Source organism: Macrotis lagotis, chromosome 1, assembly GCF_037893015.1.
Source record: "Macrotis lagotis isolate mMagLag1 chromosome 1, bilby.v1.9.chrom.fasta, whole genome shotgun sequence".
NCBI classification, from domain to species: Eukaryota; Metazoa; Chordata; class Mammalia; order Peramelemorphia; family Peramelidae; genus Macrotis; species Macrotis lagotis.
The window spans coordinates 886,947,246-886,973,043 of record NC_133658.1 but is presented as its reverse complement, the minus strand read 5'-3'; the positions used below and the strand labels follow the sequence as shown (position 1 = coordinate 886,973,043).

The 25,798-nt window shown below is 38.4% G+C and overlaps 1 protein-coding gene across 4 annotated transcripts in view; it reads left to right on the top strand.

Annotated features, from left to right (window-relative positions):
* The window catches only part of LOC141509213 (calmodulin-binding transcription activator 1-like), an 849,778-nt gene extending 832,727 nt beyond the window's left edge, over positions 1-17,051 (top strand). For 2 of the 4 annotated variants that reach the window (XM_074218573.1, XM_074218571.1), the window contains one exon: positions 15,571-17,048. In XM_074218573.1, coding sequence (XP_074074674.1) covers positions 15,571-15,762 — 192 coding nt within the window. In that variant the 3' untranslated portion in view covers positions 15,763-17,048. Of the gene's footprint in view, positions 1-15,570 lie in introns of all 4 variants that reach the window. The other 2 variants (XM_074218572.1, XM_074218574.1) reach the window with 2 other exon arrangements.
* The last annotated feature ends 8,747 nt before the right edge of the window (positions 17,052-25,798 follow it).

Here is a 25,798-nt window from a genome sequence, read left to right as displayed (position 1 = left end):
GGTTCCTGGAAAGATTCTAGCATATCTGATTATTTGAAACTTTTAGAAAGGGAGATGGTGATTACTAGGAGATGGCAGACTTCCCCCAGAAAAGGTCAAACAATGCTTACTTCATTTCGTTTGTTTACAGGTTTACTAGACCAGAGGAATGCAGAAAACATAGTCTACTGAGAATTTAGCAAAGGATTTGACAAAGTTTATCATAATCTTTCTGTGGACAAAGTGAAAGGATATGAAATGGGTACAAGTGGCTATGAAATAGATTTATTCACCCAATTCAAAGAGTTCTTAATAGATCTGAACCAGATTTTCTAATGATATGACAGCTAACACATCGGATAATAGAGTTAAGATCCCAAAAGACTTCCAGGGGAACAGCTAGGTGGCACAGTGGATAGAGCACCAACTCTGGAGTCAATAGGGTCTGAGTTCAAATCCTGCCCTCAGACACTTGATACTAACAAGCTATGTGACCTTGGGAAGGTCACTTAATCCCATTGCCTTGCAAAAAAAAAAAACCAAAATGAACAAACAAGATTCATAAAGATAGAAAGGTTAGAACAGTTGATCTAATCTAATTGATTAATAGTAATGATAATGATAATGGTTATAGCTATTTATATAGCATTTACATAGTGCTTTGAGGTTTACAAAATACTTTACAAGTATTGAGCGGTTTGCTTTTTTTTCTATGTGACTTTCCCAGGTCACACAGCTAGCAAATAATATGAAACTGGATTTGAACTGAGCTCTTCCTGATTTCCAGACCAGCTGTCTGTTTACTGTGTCACATAGCTGCTATTAAGTCTTCTATATATTTAAATAATCAATTTGAAAAGTTTAGGATTGGAGAGGTGTACAGGAAAAAAAGATCTAGGAGTTTTAGTGAACTGCAAATTAAATGTGATTCAGAAATTTGCCATGGCAGCCAAAAAAAAAAAATTACCGCAATCACCAGTACCATAAAGAAAGGCACAAAGTCCTGGATGAGGGAGGCAATGGTCCCCTGGTGCTCTGCTCTGGTTATACCTTCTAGAATTGCATCCTGATCAGTTCTGGGCACTGCATTTTAGGAAGAATATTGACAAACTGGCTGATGTCCAAAATGTGGACATAGAAGCTATGCCAAATGAGAATTGATTAGAATAATAATAAAGAAAAGACACATATCTATAATGCTTGAGAAACAAAATGGTGTACTGAAGAAAGTGATCATCCCAGAAGTAGGAAGTCCTGGATTCAAGTCTCACCTCTCACTTATACTGATTCTTTGACCTTGGGTGAGTTACTTACCCTTCAGTCACCAGGGTGATTGATTCTCTGAGACAGTAAACTGATGGTAGTTCTACATGAAATATATCCTATAACAATGAAATCACTGGTCCAGATGTTTGGAGATCAGAGATAATTAAGACCCTGTCTTTGTCCTCAAAGAGCCTGCAATCAAGTTAAAAAGAGAAAGCACAAAATTTGAACAAATAAGATTTCAGTGAGATAAGATATATTATAGTTTTAATGTTACATAAATGGCAGAATTATGACAAGCCAGATCAATGTTCCCTAATTCAGCATTCTATCATTTCCCATTTCCCTGCCTTTGCCCAAACTATTTCCCATACTAATAATTCACTTCTTCCTCACCTCCAATTCTTTTTTGTTTGTTTGGAGTTTTTTGCAAGGCAATAGGGTTAAGTGACTTCCCCAAGGTCACACAACTAAATATTAAATTTGTGAGGTCAGATTTGAACTGAGGTCTTCCTGACTCCAGGAATAATGGTCTGTTCCCTCAGCTCCCCCTCACCTCCACTTCTTAGAATCCTTAGGGATCGTCAAAGCTCAACTTTGGGGGAGACTTTTTCAATTTCCCTCCTATTGAGAGACCTGGTTGGGAGTATGGACAGGGTAGACAAAAGTGAGAGCATTCTTCCTTGGGCTGTCCTAGGATCTTCAATTTTGCATAGATTGGGAAACGTTGACCTAGAACATCCTGGTTTTAGTCCATAAAGTCTGAATCATATCCCACAAGGTAACATCCCAGGAACTCCCTTGATGCTTTTTAATGTTTTAGGTTTAAGCCTTGGAGGGAACAATGAGAGTCTGGATTAGCTATAGAGAAGTTAATTATCTAAATGAGTTTTTCCTTTTCAATTCCAAGAAAGTCTCGTTGTTGCTTCCTTCTATTGATACTCTTATTTAGAGGGAAACTGAGGCCTTGTTTACAGAATCACAAATACACCTGCAATTTTATTTTTCTTTAGAAGGCATGGGGAGGGGGAGGTAAGGATGGGGAGCAGCGTACCACAAAAGCCATTTGGCAACTTTTGAGTTTTTATTTGTTAAAGAAAAAATTCTTCCTTGTTCTCCTGTCATGTTAAAAGGAATCTGTCAGGTCTTTATTCCCTAAACATAACTGATCTGAAGGTTGCTTTCATCTTAAAAAGAAAGTTCCCCAGAGTTTACTATAAGCGTCTAGTTGCTTTCTCCTTTCTCTAGTTGAAAGTTTCCATCTGCACTCTGACTGCTTCGAAGCCAGAGCCCGAATGGCCAGAAGCATTCTAGAAAGTGAAAATGTCAACCCACTTCCATTTCTCCAAGCCCAGACCACCAGAGCAGTGATTCGCAAATTTTTTGGTCTCAGGACTCTTTTACACCAGTTTATTGACAACAGTCCCTTCCAAACTTTCATTTGTGGAGCTTATATCTATCAATATATACTGTATTAGAAACTATAGCATATAATTTTTAAAGATACATATTAATTCATTTAAAATTATAATGCCCATTGAAAAGTGTATAACTTCCTAGCCCATTGAATGATGGTTGTCCTTTGTTCTCAAAGAGGATCATGACATCAGGGAGGTGATGTTAATGCAAGCACATGAATTGGATTTGAGTGAGGGTTGCTGTGCTAAATCACCAGCCTCACTTCTCCTCCAGAGCCATCTGCGTCCAGTGGCCAGATATGAGTTAGGATGACTAGAGATGGCCCTGGATGTGAGGCAATCAAGGTTAAATGACTTGCCCAAGGTCACAGAGCTAGTTAATGTCAAGTGTCTGAGGCTGGATTTGAACTCCTGTTGTCCTGACTCCAAGGTCAGTACTCTATCCACTGCAACATCTGGCTGCTCTATATAAGCCCATTATAAGTTAACAAAAATAGGGGTGGCTAGGTGGTGCTGTGGATAGAGCACTGGCCCTGGAGTCAGGAGTACCTGAATTCAAATCCAGCCTCAGACACTTAATAATTACCTAGCTGTGTGGCCTTGGGCAAGCCACTTAACCCCGTTTGCCTTGCAAAAACCTAAAAAAATAAGTTAACCAAAATAGCATTTTTATGAAAAATCATTCTTTTCTAAAACAAAAAAAATGAATGAGAAGAATATCATTGCTTTACATATTTGTACATCTCTTTAACGTCTGGTTTAATAGTAGACAACTGGATTCTGAGATCTGCTTCTGTATTCAATCTGTTTTAATGTGTTGTTTTGGTTGAAGCACATGAAGAAAATCTGGCTTTACACAGATAGGGAGTTGGAAAGGGAGGTATATTTTAATAGACAAATAACATCTTAGTATAATGAAAATAGTTTGGAGCCCACAGACCCACCTCAGAGTCTCAGGGACCTCTGGATTCTGAGGGCACATAACTTTTATTAGCTTCTACTCTAAAAGAGAGCCCACTGAACACCTTGAGGATACCCGAAGTCTGATCAATAAACAACAGCAGTCTGTGGAGCACAAATCACTGGAGATAAACCTGATTGCTTTTTTGATTAGTGGGTGAAAGGAATGGATTTGATACACTCCTTCATGAAATATTATGCAATTAATTCCAAATTGGCTTGGTAATGACACTGTCCCACGGATTGAAACCTGGCTGAAAGACGACAGAGTAAGGGAGTGACAGAGGGCAGTGGATGAAGTAGGGGTAAGAGGGGAGGGACTCTCCTTTTATCCTGAGAAGATTGGGGACCATTGAGCCAGCTAGAAGAGGAAGACTTGTTAGGAGAACAAACAGGCAAAATTACTGTAACTGAATGGAATGGAACATCTAGGTATTGACTAAATCTCATCAGCTAGGGAAAAACTTGGCTCTTGCCTAATGAAAATTAGTCTGCAGACAAGGAATAATCCTCAATGCAATTTGTGTTTTCCTACATAGTTGAGTAATTGGGTGTGCTGGTTAGCTTTGGTTAAATACATTGTATGTGTGTTGGCATTAAAAAACCCTACACAACTGGAATTCAAGCACATTTCTGATGATGCTACTCCCTTCTTCAAAAACTCTCTAGAAGAAAATACAAAGTCCTTCACTTGACATTAAAACCTTTTATAATCTGACTCCAGTCTACCTTTCTAGACTGATTTGATTTTATTCTCCATCCTATGAACTATTATGGGGTGGGGAATATTATACTATTATGGGGGAAAATATTTATGAAAGGAGTAAACTATGTGTTTGACTTGCCAAAGAGTCTTCATCATGGACTTGACTTGACTCTTTGGGGTCTTTTTCTACCAAAGGTTTTCCTCATGTCCAGTAGTCAATGATGACTGCAGGGGGTCAGAAACATGTGGGAACTTCATGTGCCTCACTCATAGGACTTAAGAAGAGAATTCCTGGACACCAAATTCCTGGTCTCAGCTTTGGAGAGAAAAGTGTATAACCTCCTAGCTTAAGAGACAGTGATAAGGGAAGGAAGAACATGTAATCAAAATGGAGATTCCCAAATCTCCTGCTGAAGAAGGAAGAAATTTCCTGAGCATCATAATTCTCTTAAGGATAGAGAATTGAGTTTGTTGCCCTCAGGGTTGAAGAATAAGCAAGAGACTAAAGCTGTGATATGGAGATCAAGGATCTGAAACACTTCCTTCACTGTTGCCATGAATCATTCAGACAATGTAGGAAAAAGACTTGGTTACCTGTCCAAATAACTTCAGGTTAAATCTCCTTCTAAGGAGAATCCAAACCACAGTTTAACACCATGAAGTCACCTGCCTGTATGGAATCCTGGGTTAAAAAAGTTGGGTTATGGAGATGTCAGAAGGTTGCCTTCTAGGAAACTCAAGGTCAATTCTTTTCTGAAGGGAGTTCAATTGAGATGTAGACCCCATTGGAGAATAATGAGTAGCATGGAAATAAATATGAACTTTTGTGAGTCATAGGATGATGGGATCATTGGTTTTAGATTTGGAAGGGGACAGCTAAGGGAACTGAAGTGACTTGCTCAGTTTCGCATAATTGTCTGAGGTGGAATTTGAATCCAATCCAAATCCAATGAACACTTATTAAATGCCTGCCATGTGCCAGACACTTTGCCAAACCCTAAGTCTAGGTTTTTTGCCTCTAAGTCCAGGTCTTGTGTTTTCTGCATTGTCTATTGTGGCAAAATGCATGTATACTTTCTATGTGCCTCATCATCTTGAGTTCTTGTATGGGGCCCCATCTTCTCTAATTACATATGAACTATATTTTGATATTTCCCAAAAGCTAATTTGAGTTTGGATGAAAACCAAAGAGATCAATATGGGGAAGGGATGACAAAAGTTAGATCCATGGTCCATATAAATCTAGGACTCAAAGTTCTGGACCATAGGTGATAGCTACACATTGTATTTATTTATCTATGTGCATGTTATACGCTCCTGGTAAAATACAGCTCCGAGTGTAAATACTAACTTATTTTTGGCTTTTTCATCTCCACCACCTAGTATTTTGCCTAAAAACACCACGTAGGTGCTTTGTTGAATTGTATGTCATCACAGATGTTTGACATTAAAGTGATCCTAGACCTCATTTCATGTTTGATGATGCCAATGTCCCCTTGGGTTCTTGTGGGGCTGCAGGATCATCATTAGGAGCACTCATTTTCACATTTGAGTGGAGGTACCAACTGAGTGAACTAGGTGATAGAATGCCTACATCCACCTTTAGTCTAAAATGGAATATACAGCCAATACCATTCATCTTTGGGCTACTATTACTCCCAACTTGACACTGATAGGTGGGCAAACAAATAGTGAAGAATTCACAGGCTGGCAAATTTTTTAACCTGTCTATAAGAGTTCTTGCCTAAAGAAATCAGGTGACTGATGCAAAAGGGAAACCCAGGAGGAATGAGGGGGGGGCTGTGACAGAATAGGGCAGCTCTTAAGACTTGTCATATTTCATTGTATAATTCAAAGTCCTTCTTCACAATAACTTTTTGGGCAGAGAATCACAAGTGTTTTCATCCTTTTAAAAAACAATGAATTTCAGAGATGCCACTACACTGGAGGGGAGAGTATTAGGGATGACCCTAAAATTGTAAGGTTACTCTTGAGTAATCTAGGACAGCATCAGTAAATGGAAAGAAACCAGTTTGTCTCCTTAAAACCTCAGTTTCCCCATTTGTAAAATGGGAATTAAGAAATATTTGTTGTCTGCCTCACCTTACATTTTTGAGGAAAATAATTTGTTAAACCTTAATATATGATACAAATGAGACTTATTCTTATAAACTATAAACACAATATGATTTTATTATTACAATTATTATTTTTGAATAGTGAAAGGTTGCTGTTCTCAGTGACTTTGAATTTGGCTTCTTTTCTCTTTATTTTCTCTCTTTCTCATTCTCTCTCTTGCTAAGCTACCTTGAATAATTCAATTAATCTCTGAGTCTCAGTTTCCTCATCTATAAAATCATGGGGTTGGTTTATATATAGCTTAGCATTCCTTTCAGCTCGAAATCTGTAATGTTATTTCTTGGTATTATGATAAAATAGAAGTAGGAAAACATGATTACAAATTCCCCCTCAGATATTTACTAGTTTTATTACCCTGACCAAGTCACAACCTCTCTGTGCCTCGATTTCTTTTTTTTTTTTTTTTTTTTTTTTTTTTAGGTTTTTGCAAGGCAGATGGGGTTAAGTGGCTTGCCCAAGGCCACACAGCTAGGTCATTATTAAGCGTCTGAGACCGGATTTGAACCCAGGTACTCGACTCCAAGGCCGGTGCTTTATCCACTGCACCACCTAGCCACCCCAAGGCCTCTATTTCTTGACCTATAAAATGATGGTGTTGGATTCGGTGATCTCTAAATTCCATTTGAGATTTAAATCTCTTTTTCTCATGTTCAACAGGAACCATGATAATATAATAAAATCTAATGCTTCTATATCCTTGAGGGAAATGGCATTAGTTCAGTTTAAAAATAATTAAGCTTTATCTCTTTAAGCACCAATTTTTTTTTTCAAATTTAACCATTTTGTTTCATGGTTAGTCTGTTGAAGATAAATTTCATTGGACTTAACTAGCGAGATCTTCAGAAAGCAAATTCATGTTACGTTATTTTCTATATACTTTGTATAATAAGGCAGAAAAGTACTAAGAAAGCTTCTACCAAAGCTTGATCTCCTTAAACACAGCATTAGAGAATCTGGAAACATCTCCAGTCAACCAATAAACATTTATTGTGGACTTACTATGTGTATAAAACTGTGCTAAACACTGACTATAAAAAAGAAAAAGAGACAGCCCTGCTCACAAGGAGCTAACAGTCGAATGGGGGGAACAACAAGTAATTTAATCAAGATATAGACAGGATAAATTGAAAATAATCTCTGCAATAACAAGGCATTGGAGTATTTATAAATATCCCAAGCATCTCCCTGAAACAATGACCTATCCTTTTAATAGCAAAATTCTTTGGGTGCTCTCTCTGAATCATGTTCTCGGAAGAAATTAAATTATGGATTACCTAAAAGGGTATAAATAAATTACATCATATTACTAAGAATTATGCACCCAATATGATATGATATGGCTGATATGATAGCTATTAATGAAGAAAAGTCGAAGAGGAGATGGGCCAGAGAGAATGATGGAAACTAGGTATACATTTCATGGACTCCATTTGTATTTATGCAATATTAAGAGAGCTGGAAGAAAACCTTTGGCATGTTCCTTGGATCTCCTGTGGAAGGTTTGTGGGAGAATATGAACAAGAATGACATAGGATAAGAGAGTGTGTGTGTGTGAGTTGTGAAAGAAATACTAAAAGCAATAATTTATATGGAAATCAGTATATTATATACTTCCTGCCTCTTCCATATACTGCCTATGTGACCTTGGGCAAGTAACTTAACCTCTATGTGCTCTAGGAAGCTCTTTAAGACTATAAATTGTAGAGAAAGTGCTGACCTGAATTAGTAGAAGTCATTTCTTCTTCCGGGAGTTCCCTACACCAGTAATATCACAAATACAGCTTCTATCCCTATATCCCTTATCTTATTAAACAGATTATACTGATCATAATTTAATCTTTTATTAATGACCCAGGGTCACCATAACCATGAATTGTTATATTGGGCTGTAATAGAGTAAAACTTCCCAGAGCTATTGAAGATGGATGGGCTGTTTGTTCTTATACTAATGGTCCTGGAGTGGCTCTGATTTTTTAGGTCTTTTGTCCACTTCTTATAGTTTTCTCATTTCCTTTCCACCCTCCTTCCCTTTTTGCTTCTATCAACATCCCTGTTTCTTGGAGCCAAACTATCCACTCCTGATTTTCTGTTTCCGTCCTACTGCAACATAGGGGAGCAGCAACATAGGGGAGCAGATAACTAGCCTTGCTCAAATTGTGTTGGCTGTTGTCTTTTGTTCTCAAAGATGACCAAAATCACATCACTTTGTCAGGGTCAAGTCACAGTGTGATTGACTGTGGCTGATTGGACCAATAGGAAATCAGAAGATTCTATCACAGATTGGGCACAAATAGTCCATTTAAAGTCCATAAAGTAGACATAGGTAAACTTTGATGGGCTTCTTTCTGAGTCAAGTATGTGACAGAATACAGGTATCAAACTCACATAGAAGCAAGGGGTACTAATCCATATAAAAGGATCCCTACAGGCATCCTGTTGACTTGCTTTTTAAATATACTATTTAAGATTAAGTTTAAAATGTAATTTTATCTTTGTTGACTTTTATTTTGTTTTATTATGTTTTATTTTATAAATATTTACCTATTACTTTTTAATTTGACTTAGACCTCAGAACATGTGACATTTATTTGTGCTTAAGAAGAATAAGGGATTTTGAGTTAAGAGAACTTGAATTTTAATTCTGACTTTCCTGCTTCCTCTGTAGTTCCTTGGACAAGTCATTTCCATGTCTGACTCTCAATTTCCTCATCTTTAAAGTGAGAATGTTGACTCTGATGAGGAGAAAGACCCCTTCCAACTATAAATCTACAAATTTATCTTATTCTTTGATTTTTTAAATGTCCTTTCTGACTCTCATTTTGGTTGCAGATGGAAATTTCCAAGTAATCTCTTGATAAATTAGATTTAGAACAGGAGTTGTTTTATATTGTTCTTAATCTTCCAAGTCGAGTAGCTAGATAATGCAATGGATATAACATTGCACCTGAAGGCAGAAAGACCTGAGTTCAAATATGGGCTCAGACCCTTCCTAGCTGAATGACCCTATTTGCTTCAATTTTCTCATCTGTAAGAAAAATTTAACTGGAGAAGGAAAAGGCAAACCACTCCAGTATCTTTGCCAAGAAAACATCAAATGGGATCACTAAGAGTCAGAAAAAACTGAAATGAGTGAGGAACAACAATCTCACAATGACTAGCAAAGTCCTAGCAAAGTCTCTCATCATCATAACAATAATATTTTAACTAATTTAGGCGACATTTATATAGTGCTTACAGGCATAATGCACTTTAGAATTATAACCTTCCTTTGATCCTTACAACACTTTAGGAGATTGATGCTATTACTATTACACCCATTTTACAGATAAGGAAACTGAGACAAATAGAGGTGAAGTGATTTTCCCAGGGTCACCCAATTTAGTACTGTCTGAGATCAGATTTGAACTCCTGTCTCAAGATTAGATGCTCTATCCATTGCACCACCTAGCTATATTATATTCCTAAACCCCATTTCCATAAGGTTGCCTTATAGAAAGTGTTTTTAAAATCCATCCAGTGCTGTAACTTTGGTGATCCCTCAGGAGCTTTGTCCTAAAATAGAAAGTTGCCATCTTCCTATATAGATGCCCACCGCTACATCCCAACTGACTTCCTCCCAAATGGCAGTTTGTGATGCCCCAGAATCTATCTGGAGTTTGGGGGGACTTGCCCCAGGTCCTTAGACTGCTAAGGAAAGCTGTAATCAGCCACTTTTGGTTTTAGCCCAGGTGAAAGAAGTGGCAAGGAGGGGAGAGGAAGAGAAAATCTAACAAGATAGTTGTGAGGGGGGGAATCATGGCCAATGTCTTAAAAGGCTTAATAAATAGTAGGAAATGGAAGTCGCCGAATGGGTTTTTTTTTTGTTTGTTTCCAGAATAACTTGACAAATGTCCATTTTAAACAATTTATGATCCCTTGGATTTTGCTCAATAGGATGTTGGAAATAATGAGATTGCCAATGAGAGCATGCAAATTCTAGAGGCAAACAGCTGATTATAGCTGGGGGGCCTGCATTGTTCATCCATCTCAGCCCAGCACTTAGGGGAAACGAGCAAGCATGAATCTCCTTTGGTAAGAGGGAGTAAGCTATCACAGCACCCATACGCTATATTGAAAATCTAGGAAGTCAGGAAAGAATATTGCCTTCTTAATAATAAATACATTTCGGGGGCAGGAATTGCAGGGGAATCGTTTAAATTAATTTCAGCTTTGTTTGTTTGGTTTGTACGGAGCCTCAAGTCCCAGCTGATAGCAGTCTGTAAAAGTTCTAACATATTGGAAATCTGATTTTCTTAGTGCTGAAATCCCCGAGCCCAAAATGATTTCTCTTTCAACCTCGCTAATCAGACAGGCAGGGTTACAATTGACTCCTCTAACCAAATCACATTTGGATTTTTTTCTTTTGATGAGGAGGGGCAGAGCACAAATAATATTTAATCAAACTTCTAAATCTAAAACCAATAGAAAGTTACCTCTAGAGACTTGGGAAAGTAGAGGACAAATGTCATACAATTAAAACCTGGGGAGAGGAGGGATGAAGTATAATCACACAAAGCATGCCTGGGCAGCATGTATTGCCTAACCGATATTGGGTTATTAGGATAGTCTTGCTACTAAAGAGGTTTAAGCTTGGAGAAAATGCATAGGAATAACTGAGGACTTTAGAATGTTATTGAGAAGCAGCCCTATCTACAGGTAGGGCTCAAGAATGGCTAAAAAATTGTCCATCCAAGCCCTATCTAGGGGGCAGCTAGACAAGACAGTGGATAGAGTGCTGGGCCTGGAAGCAAGAAGACTCATCTTCCTGAGCTCAAATCTAGCCTCAGATCCTCCCTAGCTATGTGACCCTGGACAAGTCACTTCACCTTGTGTGCCTCAATTTCTTCATCTATAAAAATGAGCTGAAGAAGGAAATGGTAAACCACTCCAGATGGGTTATAAAGTTAGACATGAACTCAAGTGATAGAACACAACAACAAACAAAACACTTTTCTGAGCCCTTGATGATACATAGCTCTATAATTCATGTCAAAGTTATTTCTTGAGTATCTTCTCTCTTCCAATAAGACTATAAACTCTCTCAGGGCAGGAACTTATTCTAGACAAATCCCTCACCTTCTCCACCTACCTACAGTGTCCTGGAGAGCAACAGTAGTTGATGCCCAGTAAGAAGTATAACTATCAATTAATGTGGAAAAAGGGAATTTGGAAATTGTAAAAATTCTCAATCTGAGGTTCTTATCCTGGGGTCTGTGATTTTTTTTATTTCACTCATAATATCTGGTCACCTTATACATTTTAAAATATTGTTCTGAGAAGTGATCCTAACACATACACATATACACACAACACATAGAGATATACGATGATTAAAAACCCCAGCACTAGATAAAGGTGAGATAGTAGAGCGAGGGGCCCTGGCAGATCTATGATGGCATCAAGGGAAGGGACTTCCAGAGCAGAAGCTCTTTCTTCACTGCTGCAGATCAGCAACCTGTCCATAATAATTTATAATTTTAGATGTTATAGTCTGTGGCACAAGGAAGGCAGTATGGCATATTGGAAATCAATCAGTAAATCAATTAACATTTATACATGCCTACTATGTTCTAGGTGGTGTGTTAAGCATTGGGTCTAAAATCAAAAGAAATTAGTTTGGGGCATGCTTTTCATTCACTAAATATTAGTCTTGGGACAGGTCATAATTTTTCCAAGCCTTAGTTTCCTTAGCTGCAAAATGAAGCATTTGACTTCTGAGGTTCCTTCTAACCGGGGGTATGCAGGGGTTAGCTTGTTAAATTTTCAATGTGAGCATTCATACCTCAGAAATTATTAATTTGCCTTAAAAATCAGGTTGGATTTATTATTTTGCTAATTGTCTAGCCTTTAAAAAGTGATAGAAAAACTATTCATAACACTGATTAAATTTGAATATAAGCTGTGCATATATCCCACCCCTCTCCTTGAGCCACTTGTTAAATATTTTCCTGCACACTTTGACTTCTAACTCTAAATCTATGATCCCATGATTTACTAAGAGTCACACAGCCAGAATCTGTCAAAGGCAGGGCTTAATAGAACTAGTAGCAATAATAAGGAAACTAATTCCTCAATCAATAGACCAAAACTTATTTTTAATGTTATTTTATTTTATTTTATTTTTTCCAATTACATGCAAAGATAGTTTTCAACATCCATCTTTTTTGTAAGGTTTTGAGTTTCACATTTTTCTGCCTCTTTCCCTTCCTTCCTCTTTCCCCATAATAGCAAGTAATCTGATATAGGCTATACATGAACAATTATGTTTAACATATTTCCATATTATAGACCCAAACTTATATCTAGGACTGTCCTTCAAGGCAGACCCCTTGAGAACAGCACCTTTTCCCTTGCCCAAATTGCTTAAGATAGTTTCAAATTCAATATGCAGTCATTAAGTGACCTATGGTGAACTAGACTCTGGGAATAGAAAGAGAAAAATGGCAGCTGGGGTGGAAGGAACTCTTGTTCTCAAAAAGGTTATATTCTACTGGGAGAAAGAAGGATCAAATATAATACAAGGTAGCATTGTCAGAGGTATAATGGATGTTCAAACAAGGTGAGATTGGCATAGAGGTTGGACCTTTGATTTCTTAGGAATAGGTAACTTACTCCCAGATGAGGAAACCCCCTCTACCCATTCTTGTAGTTAACTTAGAGAATTAAAAACCCTAACAGGTTGTGTGACTTACCCAGGATCACACAGTATGTGTCAAAGATGGGACCTGGGATTAGTTCTTCCTGGCTCTGTGAGCACCTTTCTACCTAGTTTATATATCACTAGTTCATATATCTTTTTTGGAGTGGAGAGAACATGGGCTCCAAAACCCTTCTCTGACACAATCTGTGTGTTACTCCAATCTCTTAACTTTTGGGGCCTCAGTTTCCTCTCACCTGTAAAGGGAAAGAAGGTAGACTAGATGACCCTTAAGGCTCCTTCTATCCTCTGATGTTATGGATATCAGAGAAATTTCCTTTTCTAGCCAAGATGGTCTAGAAAAACTTGAGAAGAGACAAGGATGCTTTTAGTTAGAGGGCTCAAGGAAGAGTCCTTGGAGGCAACACCTGGGCTGAACCTTGAAAAACAAAGGAAAATCCCAAAAGGCAAAGATAAAGAGGGAGCTCAGTCTAAGTATGGCGGCATAAGGATCTATTCAAAGGCATGGGACTGACTTAAGAGCTAGAAAAACAGGCTTATGACTTAGGAAGAAAATAAACTTTGTCTTCTCTCATCAATGCTTCTCAGCTGACAGGGTTTCCTTCTGGAAGTAGAGTCCCTATTCATACCTACCTCAAGAGGTGCCTTCCAATTCTGAGAACCTAAGACATATCCCAGAAGGTCCTGGACCAAAACTTGCCCCAAACTCCACCACTATTAATGAAATATAAATCAAGTGCTATCTCAGTTTTAAAAGGTGGATATTTTCGGGGTAGGGGACCTTTCCTCCAGAGCTCCTCCTGCCAACAGAGAGTAGACTAAAAGGAATCATTTCTATAGCCTTATTCTTGAAGAACTGGAAGAATTCTAGAAGACCTAAGTAAGGGAGAGGTGTATTCAAACCAAAAGGGTTGACTTGTCTTCAAATGCCCAGTGATGGGATATGCTTTAAAAGGGAGAATTTTAACCCACACAAGAGAAGTAGGCTTATAACTGAGAAAAAGCTTTCATGTTTTTGTGATTTTTTTATTAGCCATACAGATTCCTGCCAAATAAAAGAGAAGTGGCTTCCCACTCTCCTGAGGTCTTCTAGGGGAAAGGGGTTGTTTCTATTTTCTCTTCACTGTTTCCCCATCACTAAGAGCAGTTATTGGTATATAGTAGGTGATTTTAAAATACTCATTCAATGGAAAGAGCCAGACACAGATCTGGCTATGCAAAGAAAAGCAAAAGACCATTCCTGCTCTCAAGGAGCTCACAGTCTAATGGACTGCCCAAAGATACCCATTACACATTTTAACTCTCTCCCTGTCTTGTAATTTAAAAAAACATTCACAACTTTAGAACTATAAAGGACCTTAGTGGACATCTAGTCTAATACACCTTTGTTTTCAGATGAGGAAACTGAGACCCAGGGAGGTTTAGTGTCTTTCCTGAGGCTGTACAGCTAGTATAAGACTGCCATTGGAGTAGAAATGATTCCAAATCCAAGGCTCTTCCAAATACATAAATAGCATAAAAACTGCCAACCAAAACATAACTGGATAAACATGTAAAATGAGGGGAGGAAATGTTCCCCAGTTCCTGCTTCCCCCACCTCCCAGTCTTTAATAAAGCAGGACAAAAAGAATCAGTCTCAAGTTAGGAGGAACCTCATTAGATAAAGAAATGCAAATAAGAAGCTCTTCTACAAGATACTAGGCAAGAGACAAGTGTTCACCCCAGCCTATGTTTGAAGAAATCCACTGAGTATGAATGCACCAAATTTAACAGACAATATCTAAGCAAATATGGTGATTTTATTCTTTATCCTCATCCAAATCAATTGGAAATTGCATCCCATTTGCCCTGTTTTTCCTTCCTCTTTCCTTTCTTTTCTTCTTCTTCTTCTAAAATATACATATTTATGTATATGTATATGAGTATGTATTTCTATTCAATGTGTATATATTTCTAGTTGTATTGATTTCACTCTACATCACCTCATATATGTCTTTTTGTATTTTCTTGTGTTTCATATTTCTTGTTTTTTACAACCCCATAAGATTCCATTACATTAATATAGCACAATTTATTGAACCATTTTCCAATTGTTCAATGTACGGTTTGTTTCCAATTTCTTGCTTTTGGAAATCAAGCAGTTATGAACATTTTGTACAGATAGGTCTATTTTTTTAAATGATATTTTGGGGATAGAGCAAACGCTCTGGAATCTTTGGGTTGAAAAGTATGACCAGTTTTGTCTTTCCTATTGCATATTTCTCTCCAAAATGTTTGTACCAGCATCCAGTTCCACCAACAATGTATTAGTGTGCCTGTTTCACCACCCTGTCTTGTGAATTCCTTCATTTGTTCAATTCTCCCTTTATCTGACTGAATTATCTTTTTTTCCCTTTCTCCCCTAGTGCTTGTACGGCTGTTATGTCCATTCCTCCATCATCCCCACCTTCCACCGGAGGTGCTACTGGCTCCTTCAGGTAGGTGGCTGGCTTTTTCCTCCTGTCTTTGGGGCTTGGAAGGTGTCTGGCTTCAGGAAGCCTATAGAAATAAAATGGATGGGGAGCTTTGTGGAAGGGTGTCAGATGAGGATGCTTTGATTGGCTTTGAAAGGCTGAAGTGTGGTTTGATTGGTTTTCTCTAGGTGACATTAGCAAGGTTGAGTCCAAATTAACTTTGTTTCAGCTTCCTGAATGAATATTCCTAGAAGAGAATGAGGCTCTTCAAACATTCCCCCACAATGCATTTGGTGCTTTGCATATGTCCATGAGAAAAAGGACACCATATGTACTGTGTAATTTTAATTCCACAGCAAAGGGAGAAATCCTGCCTTTTTAAACCAACTTCCCCTTTGAACCTCATTCTCTACCTGGGAACATTTCCAACAGGGATCTACTATTAGAGGTCACCTAAGCAAGGCAATTTCTATCAGTTTTAAAGTCTTGGTTTCATCTTCTCTATTGAGTTACTTTTGGAATTTTCTTGATTTGAGTATTTCAGTTGGGACAAACGGCTCAGGTTGTGTCTGTTCAAATCCAAGACTGCTGAGGACTGGCAACTAGATCCTAGGTGTGTCTATGAAGACTCTAATTTGTTAGCAGTAGAGGATTGGCCACCAAGTGAGATGAATGGAATTTGTCTCTGGGTATGTCTGTACATATTTCAAACAGTTTAGAATGAGGGACTTTCCTGGGAACATGTGCATAGAGTTTATGGATTGGGATGGAGAGAGAATTTGGAAGAATCTGTTGTCCTACTTTGAGACAGAAAGATGGAGCCCAAGAGTATCTGTCCATATCCAGGATTGTTTAAGATTGAAAGTAAGGTGTCCTAGGGTCCAGTCTCTAGGCATATGTCCACATCCCAGAATGTTTGAGTCGGAGGGCTGAATCTTGGGAGTGTCTTTGCATATTCTTGTTTGTGTGATAAAGGGTTGGGATGATGCATGTTTGTGCCTATAAATATTCAGGGTTGTTTGAAGAGGGGAAACAGGACCTCCAGTATGACTGTATGAATCCTGGATTGTTTGGGATAGAGTATCTTGATCTCTTCTTGTCAGTTGGCAAGATTCCTTGCATCTTCATGTTCAACGGGACATAAACAGAAGACTCCCAGTATGCCAGGCAACTGAGATAATCTATATATGCTCTAATGCTTCTTTTGCTTCTGTTGGTTTCTCTATAAAAGACCATTCTTGGGTTTGTTGTTACTTTTTGAGACCTTGAGCCTTCACCTCATAATCTTTACTGTCTCCTCTCTACCCCCATGAATTTATTTATTCTATCCTATCCATGAAATGCTAGCCTCTTTTTGTCTTGATTTAAGGTATGAGCTGTGGTTTTTTTTGGAGGGGGTCACTTTGAGTTCATATGCCACCTCCTTTCCAAAGCCCTTCCTGATCTCCTCACCCATGAAAGTCTTCCCCCAAAATTACCTCATCTTTACTTTACATGTATAGTTTTTATTTACCTATGAACTATTAATATAGTATCATACATTTTATAAAATGCTTACATATATCATTTCATTTAAACATTGTAACAGTCCTGTGAAATAAGGGTTGTCATTATGTCCCTTTTCTCAGAATTATAGGCAGAACCAAGATGGTGGAATAAAGGCAGACTACAATGTACTTCTACAGGAGCATAGATTTAGAGCTGGAAAGGACCTTAGAGTCTATTAAGTCCCATCTCTATCATTTTACAGATAGGGAAATTTAGGCATAGAGTAGGTAAGTGACTTACTCAGGGTTACTTATAGCTAATAAGTGTTTCAAGCAGGATCTGAACCCTATCTTTCTGAGGTCAATGACCTCTTCACTAAGCCATATATATACATATTTCCACCTACCCACTATTCCCCAAAGATTGAAAACTCATCAAGGGCCAGGGCTATTTTGTTTTGTTTTGTATTTCTAATGCTTGGAATTGTTCCTTATAGTAGGTAATTAATAAATTGATTGCCTAATTGATTCACAATTGCCCCCTGCCCCTTAGCAAATTCTATTGAGCTGTAATTTCTGGAGAAGGAGTGTGAGAGAATGTGGATAGATGGAAAGACAGAACCAATCACTGTTCTCCTGGCACTCAGAGATCAAATAGGAGAAATGAATTACAACAGAATAGCTCCAGGGAAGGTATTTTGGAATAACTCCCCACAAACCAGAACTGTTCTAGTGTGAAATCCAAGGCTTAGCCCAGCTTAGGAAGGTGGGGGTGGGGAGCAGATTTCAGAGCTGAGCTATTTCCAGAATTTCCAGGGATAGAACTCAGTTCCTGTGCTTAGATATAGCCATCACCCAGCTTCCACACTCCATCGCCTCCACCAAGCCTCACAAAGCCTTCATCCTCCCTGGTACTTTCAATTCCCCCAGAGCTCACAAACATAATTGTCAGTGGTTCAGCAAATTCATTAACTAATAATGCCTATAACTGTCCAAAGTCATGCTGATTCATAGATAGATGCCATTTCCCTAGCACCCAGAGTAACCCCTATTCTCAGTTACCCATAACTCTTTTCTCTTTGAATCTGGAATAGTATTTAGTTACCTAATTTTCTAATTGTTTATCTGATTTCCACCTGAAAGGTGCTGTGTGTGTGTGTGTGTGTGTGTGTGTGTGTGTGTGTGTATGCATGTTTGTATAAGAAAATATGGATCTTTGGCTTGTCTGAGAAGGGTTTTGTTATGTTTTTGTTGTTGTTTTCTGATCCTGCAAATGGAGGGTTTGCATCTCCATTCCACATGTTCACAATTCCACATGTTTCTGCCAACCTCAGGACTATATTGGTATTTAAAAGCTGTTTTACACTCTACTAGGAGAAATACAGCATGTATATAGAGAAATATACCAAAAATAAATGAAAAACAGTACAAAGCAATTTCAAGTATATGTTAACGAGGGTGATCAGGCAAGATGACATGCTCCCATCTGCCTTTCCAGGCTTAGTAACTTCCCTTCACACTTTTCTATTCCATTGAGATTGGCCTGTTCCCTGTACATAACATTCTGTCTGCTGCCTCAATTCCCTTGCATAGATTGTTCCTTGTGTCTCTTCCTTCTTATCTTTGCCTCAGCAAATCCCTAGCTTCTCTCAAAGTAAAACCAAGGTTTTTACTACCTGCAGGAGACCTTTGAATTATTTTCTATTTATCTGTTATATGTATACATATGCATAATTCAGAGTTCAATTGGGGGGTATGATATGTAAGCATATAAGCAAATGAAAAGTATATGTGAATAAAAGTATATGTATACAGATATATGTATGAAAGTATATATATATATGTTTACATGAAAATATGTATACTTTACATTGACTTATTTGCTTGTATGTCATATCTCTCCTGTAGACTGTAAACCCCCAAAGAGTAGAGACTAAATGGTACAGTGGAAGGAGTGCTAGATTTTTTTTAGGTTTTTGCAAGGCAAACGGGGTTAAGTGGCTTGCCCAAGGCCACACAGCTAGGTAATTATTAAGTGTCTGGGGCTGGATTTGAACTCAGGTGCTCCTGACTCCAGGGCCAGTGTTTTATCCACTATGCCACCTAGCTGCCCCAGAGTACTAGATTTTAAAGTTAGAGTATCAGTGCAAATTCTAATTGTCTCATCCATTATAGAGTAACCTTGGGCAAGTCATATGATTTCTCTAGACCATATATATAAATTGGAATAGATGGTCTCCCAGACCCCTTCCAGCTCAAAATGTATGCTCCAATGATGCTAGGACTCCCTTGTTTTCATCTTTGACTTTCCAGACCCTAACACTGTGCCTTGAACAGAAAAACCAAATACTAGACCTTTGATTTTGTTGGGATAGAGAATTCCCTTGGAGGAAAGCTCCTTCTACAAATGCAAGTTGACACTTTCTCCAGAACTTAGAACCCAAGAGCTACCCAGAGTACTGCAAAGGGAATTGACATCCCCAGGGTCATATAGCTAGAATGTGTCAGTCAGAGCTTGAATGTGGGTCTTCTTAGCATCATGACTGACTTTTATCTGCTACACCATAATGACTTTCATCTTGTGCATAATAGGTGTTGATTGAATTGTACTGAGTTTCTGAGAACCATAGGATCCTAACTTTAGGGCCAGAAGAGAACTTGGAGATCATCAGTTCATTAGATAATGGGATTATTGGTTCATTGATTTGGAATTGGAAGGAACCTTGGAGGTCATAAGCCCAAACCCTCACTTTTTAGAGTGAACTCGATGGAATGTGATATTATGGAAAGGATGATAGACTTCTAGTCACAGGACCAGGCTTGAACTTAATTTTAGCCCAGCTAAAATGAGGAGATCATGCTAGATGCCTTCCTAAGGTTCCTTCTGTCTGTAAATCTCAGATCCTTTATCTCCTCCTTGCTCTCTTCACCCTTGAATCTATTTATCTCCAACATTTCCTCTCCACTTGCTCTTTTGAATCCAAATTTAACTTGGTTTTTTTATTTTTGCCTGATTCCCATTTCCTTCTGTATCTTGGTCATAGATACTCTAGATTCTTTGCTGGCATTTCCTTCTTCTCTTCCCATTACCCCCTAAATTTCCTTCCCCCACCATGTTTTAACATCTTTCCACCCCTCCCCAAATCTGCAGTTTTCTTGTTGCCAGGCCTCACTCTTTCTAGTAGCCTGCATCTTATTCCAGTTAAATTATGCTTCCTTCTTCCCACAACTCACAGTTTCATGACTTTTAATGGCTCTCTTCACTTCACTGGCTTCTAATTCCATCAGACTTTCTTTCCTTTAGTAGGTTTGAATCATTGTGGAATCCAAGTTGTACTGAATGAACACCTCAAACTCTCTCATCACTTGAGTCCATCTCACTCTGACTCCCCCTTCTTTTTTCTCAATTATAAAACATTTCTTCTCCATCCATCCTCTACTCCTCCACACATATATAGCAAAAGAAAAAGAAAAAAGTTCTTATATAAAATATGCATAATCAAACAACATATTATAATAGCCATGCCCCAAATTGTAAGCTTTATTCTGTATCATCTCTCTGTCAGGAAAGTGGTAGAATTGGTTCTCCAGAATTATGACAGATCAATATACTGATCAGAGTTCCTAAGTCATTCAAATTTGTTTTTCTTTCTGATATTGTTTCCACTGTATACATTTTCTCCTGGTACTGCTCATTTCACTTTGCTTAAGTTCATATAGTCTTCTCAGATTTCTATGAAACCATCTCTTCATCATTTTAGTCATATTTTATTACATTCTTATGATTTCCCTATATTTATAATTTATTTTTAATTTAAGTCAGTCAATAAACATATATTAAATGTTTGATATATGTCAGATATTGAGCTAAATACTGGAGATAAAAGAAAAGCAAAAGATAGTCCAACTTTAAGAAGCTCACAAGCAAATGATTTGTGGGCACTCTCCTTAATTTTCAGTTCTTTGCCATCACAAAAAGGAGCTACTAGAAAGATTTTTATGATATGGATCTCCTTTCTTCTTCCTTTGATCTCTTTAAGGAATAGACCATCATCATCCTCCTCCTCATCATCACCACCACCACCACCACCACCACCATCATCATTGTTCTTGTTAGCTTAGGAATGGTATGGCTAGATCAAAGGTTATGTACAAATTGGAAACTTTGGAAGCATCATTCCAAATTGTTTCCCAAGATGTGTCATTTCTCTTCTGGTTGAATTTTTCAGCCTGGGCAAAGAGGAAAAGCAGGAAGCCCTCTCTGCTACTGTTTAGATGCTTCAGTTCCTCCTGCTTCCATGATTCATAGTTCTCTGGATTTGTTCCCTACCAGCTGTCTTGGAAGGCAAAATTCCCCCAAAGGCCAGCATCACAGGATACAACTTATTGGTAGCTAGCATGACTCCCTTCCTTTTCCCTAACCAGTTGTGGTATGGGAAGGGTTATAGCTTCCCCACTCCCACCTCCCAATCCTAACTCAACACATGTATACACAGTTTCCAAAGAATCACTCTTCTTTTCATGAACCAGCCCACCCACTCCCAGCAGCTGTGAATTAGGAGACAAAGGATTTAAGGCTACAAGAATTGTTTCCTCTGTAGTGCAGAACATGAGAGACAGTAATCAATCAATCAATCAATCAGCAAGAATTTATTAAATATTTACTATATACCAAGCTGAGGGTAGAAGGAGAAGGAGAAAGAGACTGTGACCTCAAGGATCTCACATTTAATAGAGGAGATGATATATACTTGTCTAGTTATAGATAAGATGGATACAGAGGAGACACAAGAAAACTTTAGAGGGGAGGACACTGGTTAATATCACTGGGAGAGGTCTCCTGCAGAAAATGGCATTTGAGATGATTCTCAAAGGAAGTCAAAAATTCCAAGAGGCAACAGTGAGGAGGGAGAGGATTCCAGGCTAAGAATGTCATTCTGTGTCAGTCCAAAGGAATGTATTTAAGAGATGGAGCATCCTCTGTGAGAAATATCAAGTAAGTCAGTCTGGCTGAATGAACCACAGAGTGCATGGAAGGGAGAAAAAATACAAGAATACTGGAATAAAAGGAAGGGAACAGATTGCAAAGTGCTTCATATGCCAAACAAATGATTTTATATTTGTTCCTAGAGGCAATAGGGAGCCATTGGAGTTTATTGAACAGAGCAGTGACATAGTCAAATCTGTGCTTTAGGAAAATCACTGGCAGCTGTGTAGAGAGGCTAGATTGGAGTGGGGAGAGACTTGAGGCAAGGAGACCAGTTGGGGAGCTATTGTAGTAATTGGAGAATATTATGATTTAGAGAAGAGGTGATGAAGACTTGGACCAAGGTGATGGAGTGTGAGTATAGGAGATGGAAAGTATATAAGAGATATGGTGGAGATAGAAATAATAGGATGTGGCATTTAATTGGTGAATGAGTGAGTAGGTGAGATTGGATGACTGGGAGGATGGTGTTGTCTTTCACAGTAATTGGGACTTTAAGGAAAGGGATAGCTTTGGAGTGAAAGATAATGAATTAAATTTTGGAAAATAAAGGAAGGCAAGAAAGAAGGAAGAAGGAAGGAAGAACGGAAGGAAGCACAGTACTAAGGACTGAAATAAAAGTAAAATCAATGAAGTTCGTGTTTTTACTCTCTCACTCTAACTGGGAGAGACAAAATATTTTTTTAAAAAAGTTCAGGTGCAGGGAAGATTTGAAAACCTAGAAGTCCTTAAAATTCGGGGATTGGGGAAATGGCAAGATTCAGGGTTCAGTGGACAGTTTGAGTTTGGCATACTTGGGAGATATCTGATTTGAAATGTCCATTAGGGCAATCCGTGATACAGGTCAGGAGCTCCAAAGAGAAGCTAGTGCAGGAAAAATAGTTATGGGAATCACCTGCATCTAGTTAATAATAGAACCCATGGGAAGTGATGAAGTTCACCAAGGAAGATAGTATAGAGAAAAATATAAGGGCCCCAGGCAGATCCTTAGGACATACCCATAGATAGTATGTATGAAATCAATAAAGTTCCAATTAAGAAGACTGAGAAGGAATGGGTAGAGTGTAGAACTATTTACTCTCTGACCACAGAAGAGAGCAATGTCATGAAAACCTAGACAAAAGAAAGCATCTGGGATGGGAAGGTCAAATGATGCTGTTTGTTAGTAGGCATTAAATATTGTCCATAAGTGATAATCACATTGTCGGGTTCATTTCCAGGATACCAAGTAGTTGTGAGATGATGACCATGATGGAGATCAGCAGGCAAATGTCTCTAACACCTTAGATGATGAAAAGGCTGCCTAGTAAATGAGAATTCATTTTGAGGGAAAATTGAAAAAAAATTGACTTGGTAACCACAATGACATCTAAGGTATGATAGACCTCGCACATTCAAATGAGATTTCTTAAAACTCCCTAGAGGGCTTTTAGTGCAATAATTGATTGGCATGAAGATCTATGAGTCAGAAATTCAGCCACTCTTCCTGGACCATTCAATTCTATTAAATTAAATTCAATGAAACAAGTGACATTATGGAACCATGCAAAGGGTCTTAAAGTGGGATCCAGATGACTTGGGTTCAAATTATGACCTTGGACCACTACCACTGTTCCACCACCAGTATTACTATTGCTACCACCACCACCACTACCGTCACTACTACTACTACCACCACCACCACCATGAACAACTACTATTACCACCATTTTCACCATCACCGCCACTGCTATTACTGTTACCACCACCACTGCCATTACCAACATAATTACCACTACTATTACCACCACTACTCTACTCCCCCACCATCATCACCATCACTACAACTACCACCACTATTACTATTACCATCATCACCACCACCACTATTATTATTACCACCACCAACAAAAACTATTAATATTACCACCACCACTACTATTGCTACTACCACCACCCACTCACTATTACTATTACCCCCACCCACTATTACGATTGCCACCACCACAACTACCACCACTTCTATTACCACTACCACAACAATAACAAACATGTATATGTGCTTACTATGTGCAGGCATTATGTTAAGCACTTTAGAATTGTTATCTCATTTTTTGATCCCCACAACAGTGATGGGATATAAGTGTTAAGCCATCTTTGGCTTTGGTTTCTTTTATGTAAAATTTTGAGGGATTTGGAATAAATGGATGTTCCTTAAGACACTCTCCAGTTTTAAATCAATGGTTCAGTAACCACTATAATGGCTTTGATTCTTCTGAACAAGCATTAATTTCTTCAGCACTTACTAGTTGTACCTGGCACTGTCCAAGGTACCAAGGGTATGAAGATGAAACAAAAAAGCAACCTCTCTTTTCAAGGAACTTACATTCTATTAAATTAGAAAGTGTTTTATTGAGCAGTAGAATAGAAATCTATTGAGGACAGAAATGTTTCATCTCAGACCCTTGGTCCCCCTAACCTAAACCTAAAAATAGTACCTGGAAAACAGTAGGCACTTAATAAGTTAATAAGAGCTTGTTGGTTGATTGGTTGGTTGGCCAAGCAAGATGGCCTCTATGGAACTAAGTGGTTTTCAGGAGAGCCAAAGATTCTGATTACTTTCACCTTCAGAACCTTGGGCCGAGGAGTGATGCTTGGGCATTACAGCATCTAAGACTTGGCCTATCATAATACTGAAATAACAGATGGCATGCTGGAAAGAACACTGCATTTGGTGTCAAGACAGCTTACATTTCTGTCTCTACTCTACTACCTCTGTGGCTTTGAGCAAAGCACTTCACCCTTCCTGAGCCTTAGTTTTTTCATTGTGAGAACGGTAGAGGGGAAGATTAACCTAGATCACCTCTAAGGTCCCTTCCCGCTCTGATGCTTTGTGAACATTGGAAAGCCACAGGGCTAAGGATTCTGGATGGAAAATGAGGCTGAGTTTATTTGATACATAAAGTTTCAAAGTCATCTTATTCTCTTGGTGGAGGGCACTGCCACGCTTTCTCCCTGCTGCTGATAAATATTTTATTAGGATACACACATAGAAGAGAATTAGGAACCAAAAACTTTTCTCAGAACAGAGAGAGAGAGTGGGAGATGGTGTGGCCAGAGGGCAACAGTTTCTCATTTGCTACTGTTAGTGTGGTCAAATGTCACATAGAAATCTTAGAATGTAGCATTTAGAGCTGGAAAGGCTGACCAGATCATAGGATGTAAGACTGGGAGTGATCAGAAACCCATTACTTCATCTCCTTCATTTTTAGAAATGAGGAAACTGATGCCCAGAAAGGGAAGTGATTTACCTACACTTGTACAAATTTCAGGCCTGGGATTTAAGTGCAGGTCTTCTAACTCCAAAACCAATGTCCTTTTTCCTTGACTTCTTAGATCTATCATGAGGATATGCAGGTGACATTTTGGTTCGAAGGAATGGAGTTGGAATCAAGAACGCCTAGATTTGAAGCCTGCCTCTGACACTTTCTAATTGTGTGACCATGAGCAAGTCAACTTATGTCTCTGAGTCTTGATTCTGCTTTTTAAAATGAAGTTTGGAGTCCTGACCTCTCAAGGTCATTGTAGGCCCAGAAATGACAAATGTTAAAGTGATATGTAAATATAAGGACATGACAAGTATTATTTTTATGATTTTCATTATTAGAACCTTCTTGACCAAGACCCATGAGACAGAGCATTGAATTGCTGATGCCTAAGTTTGTTT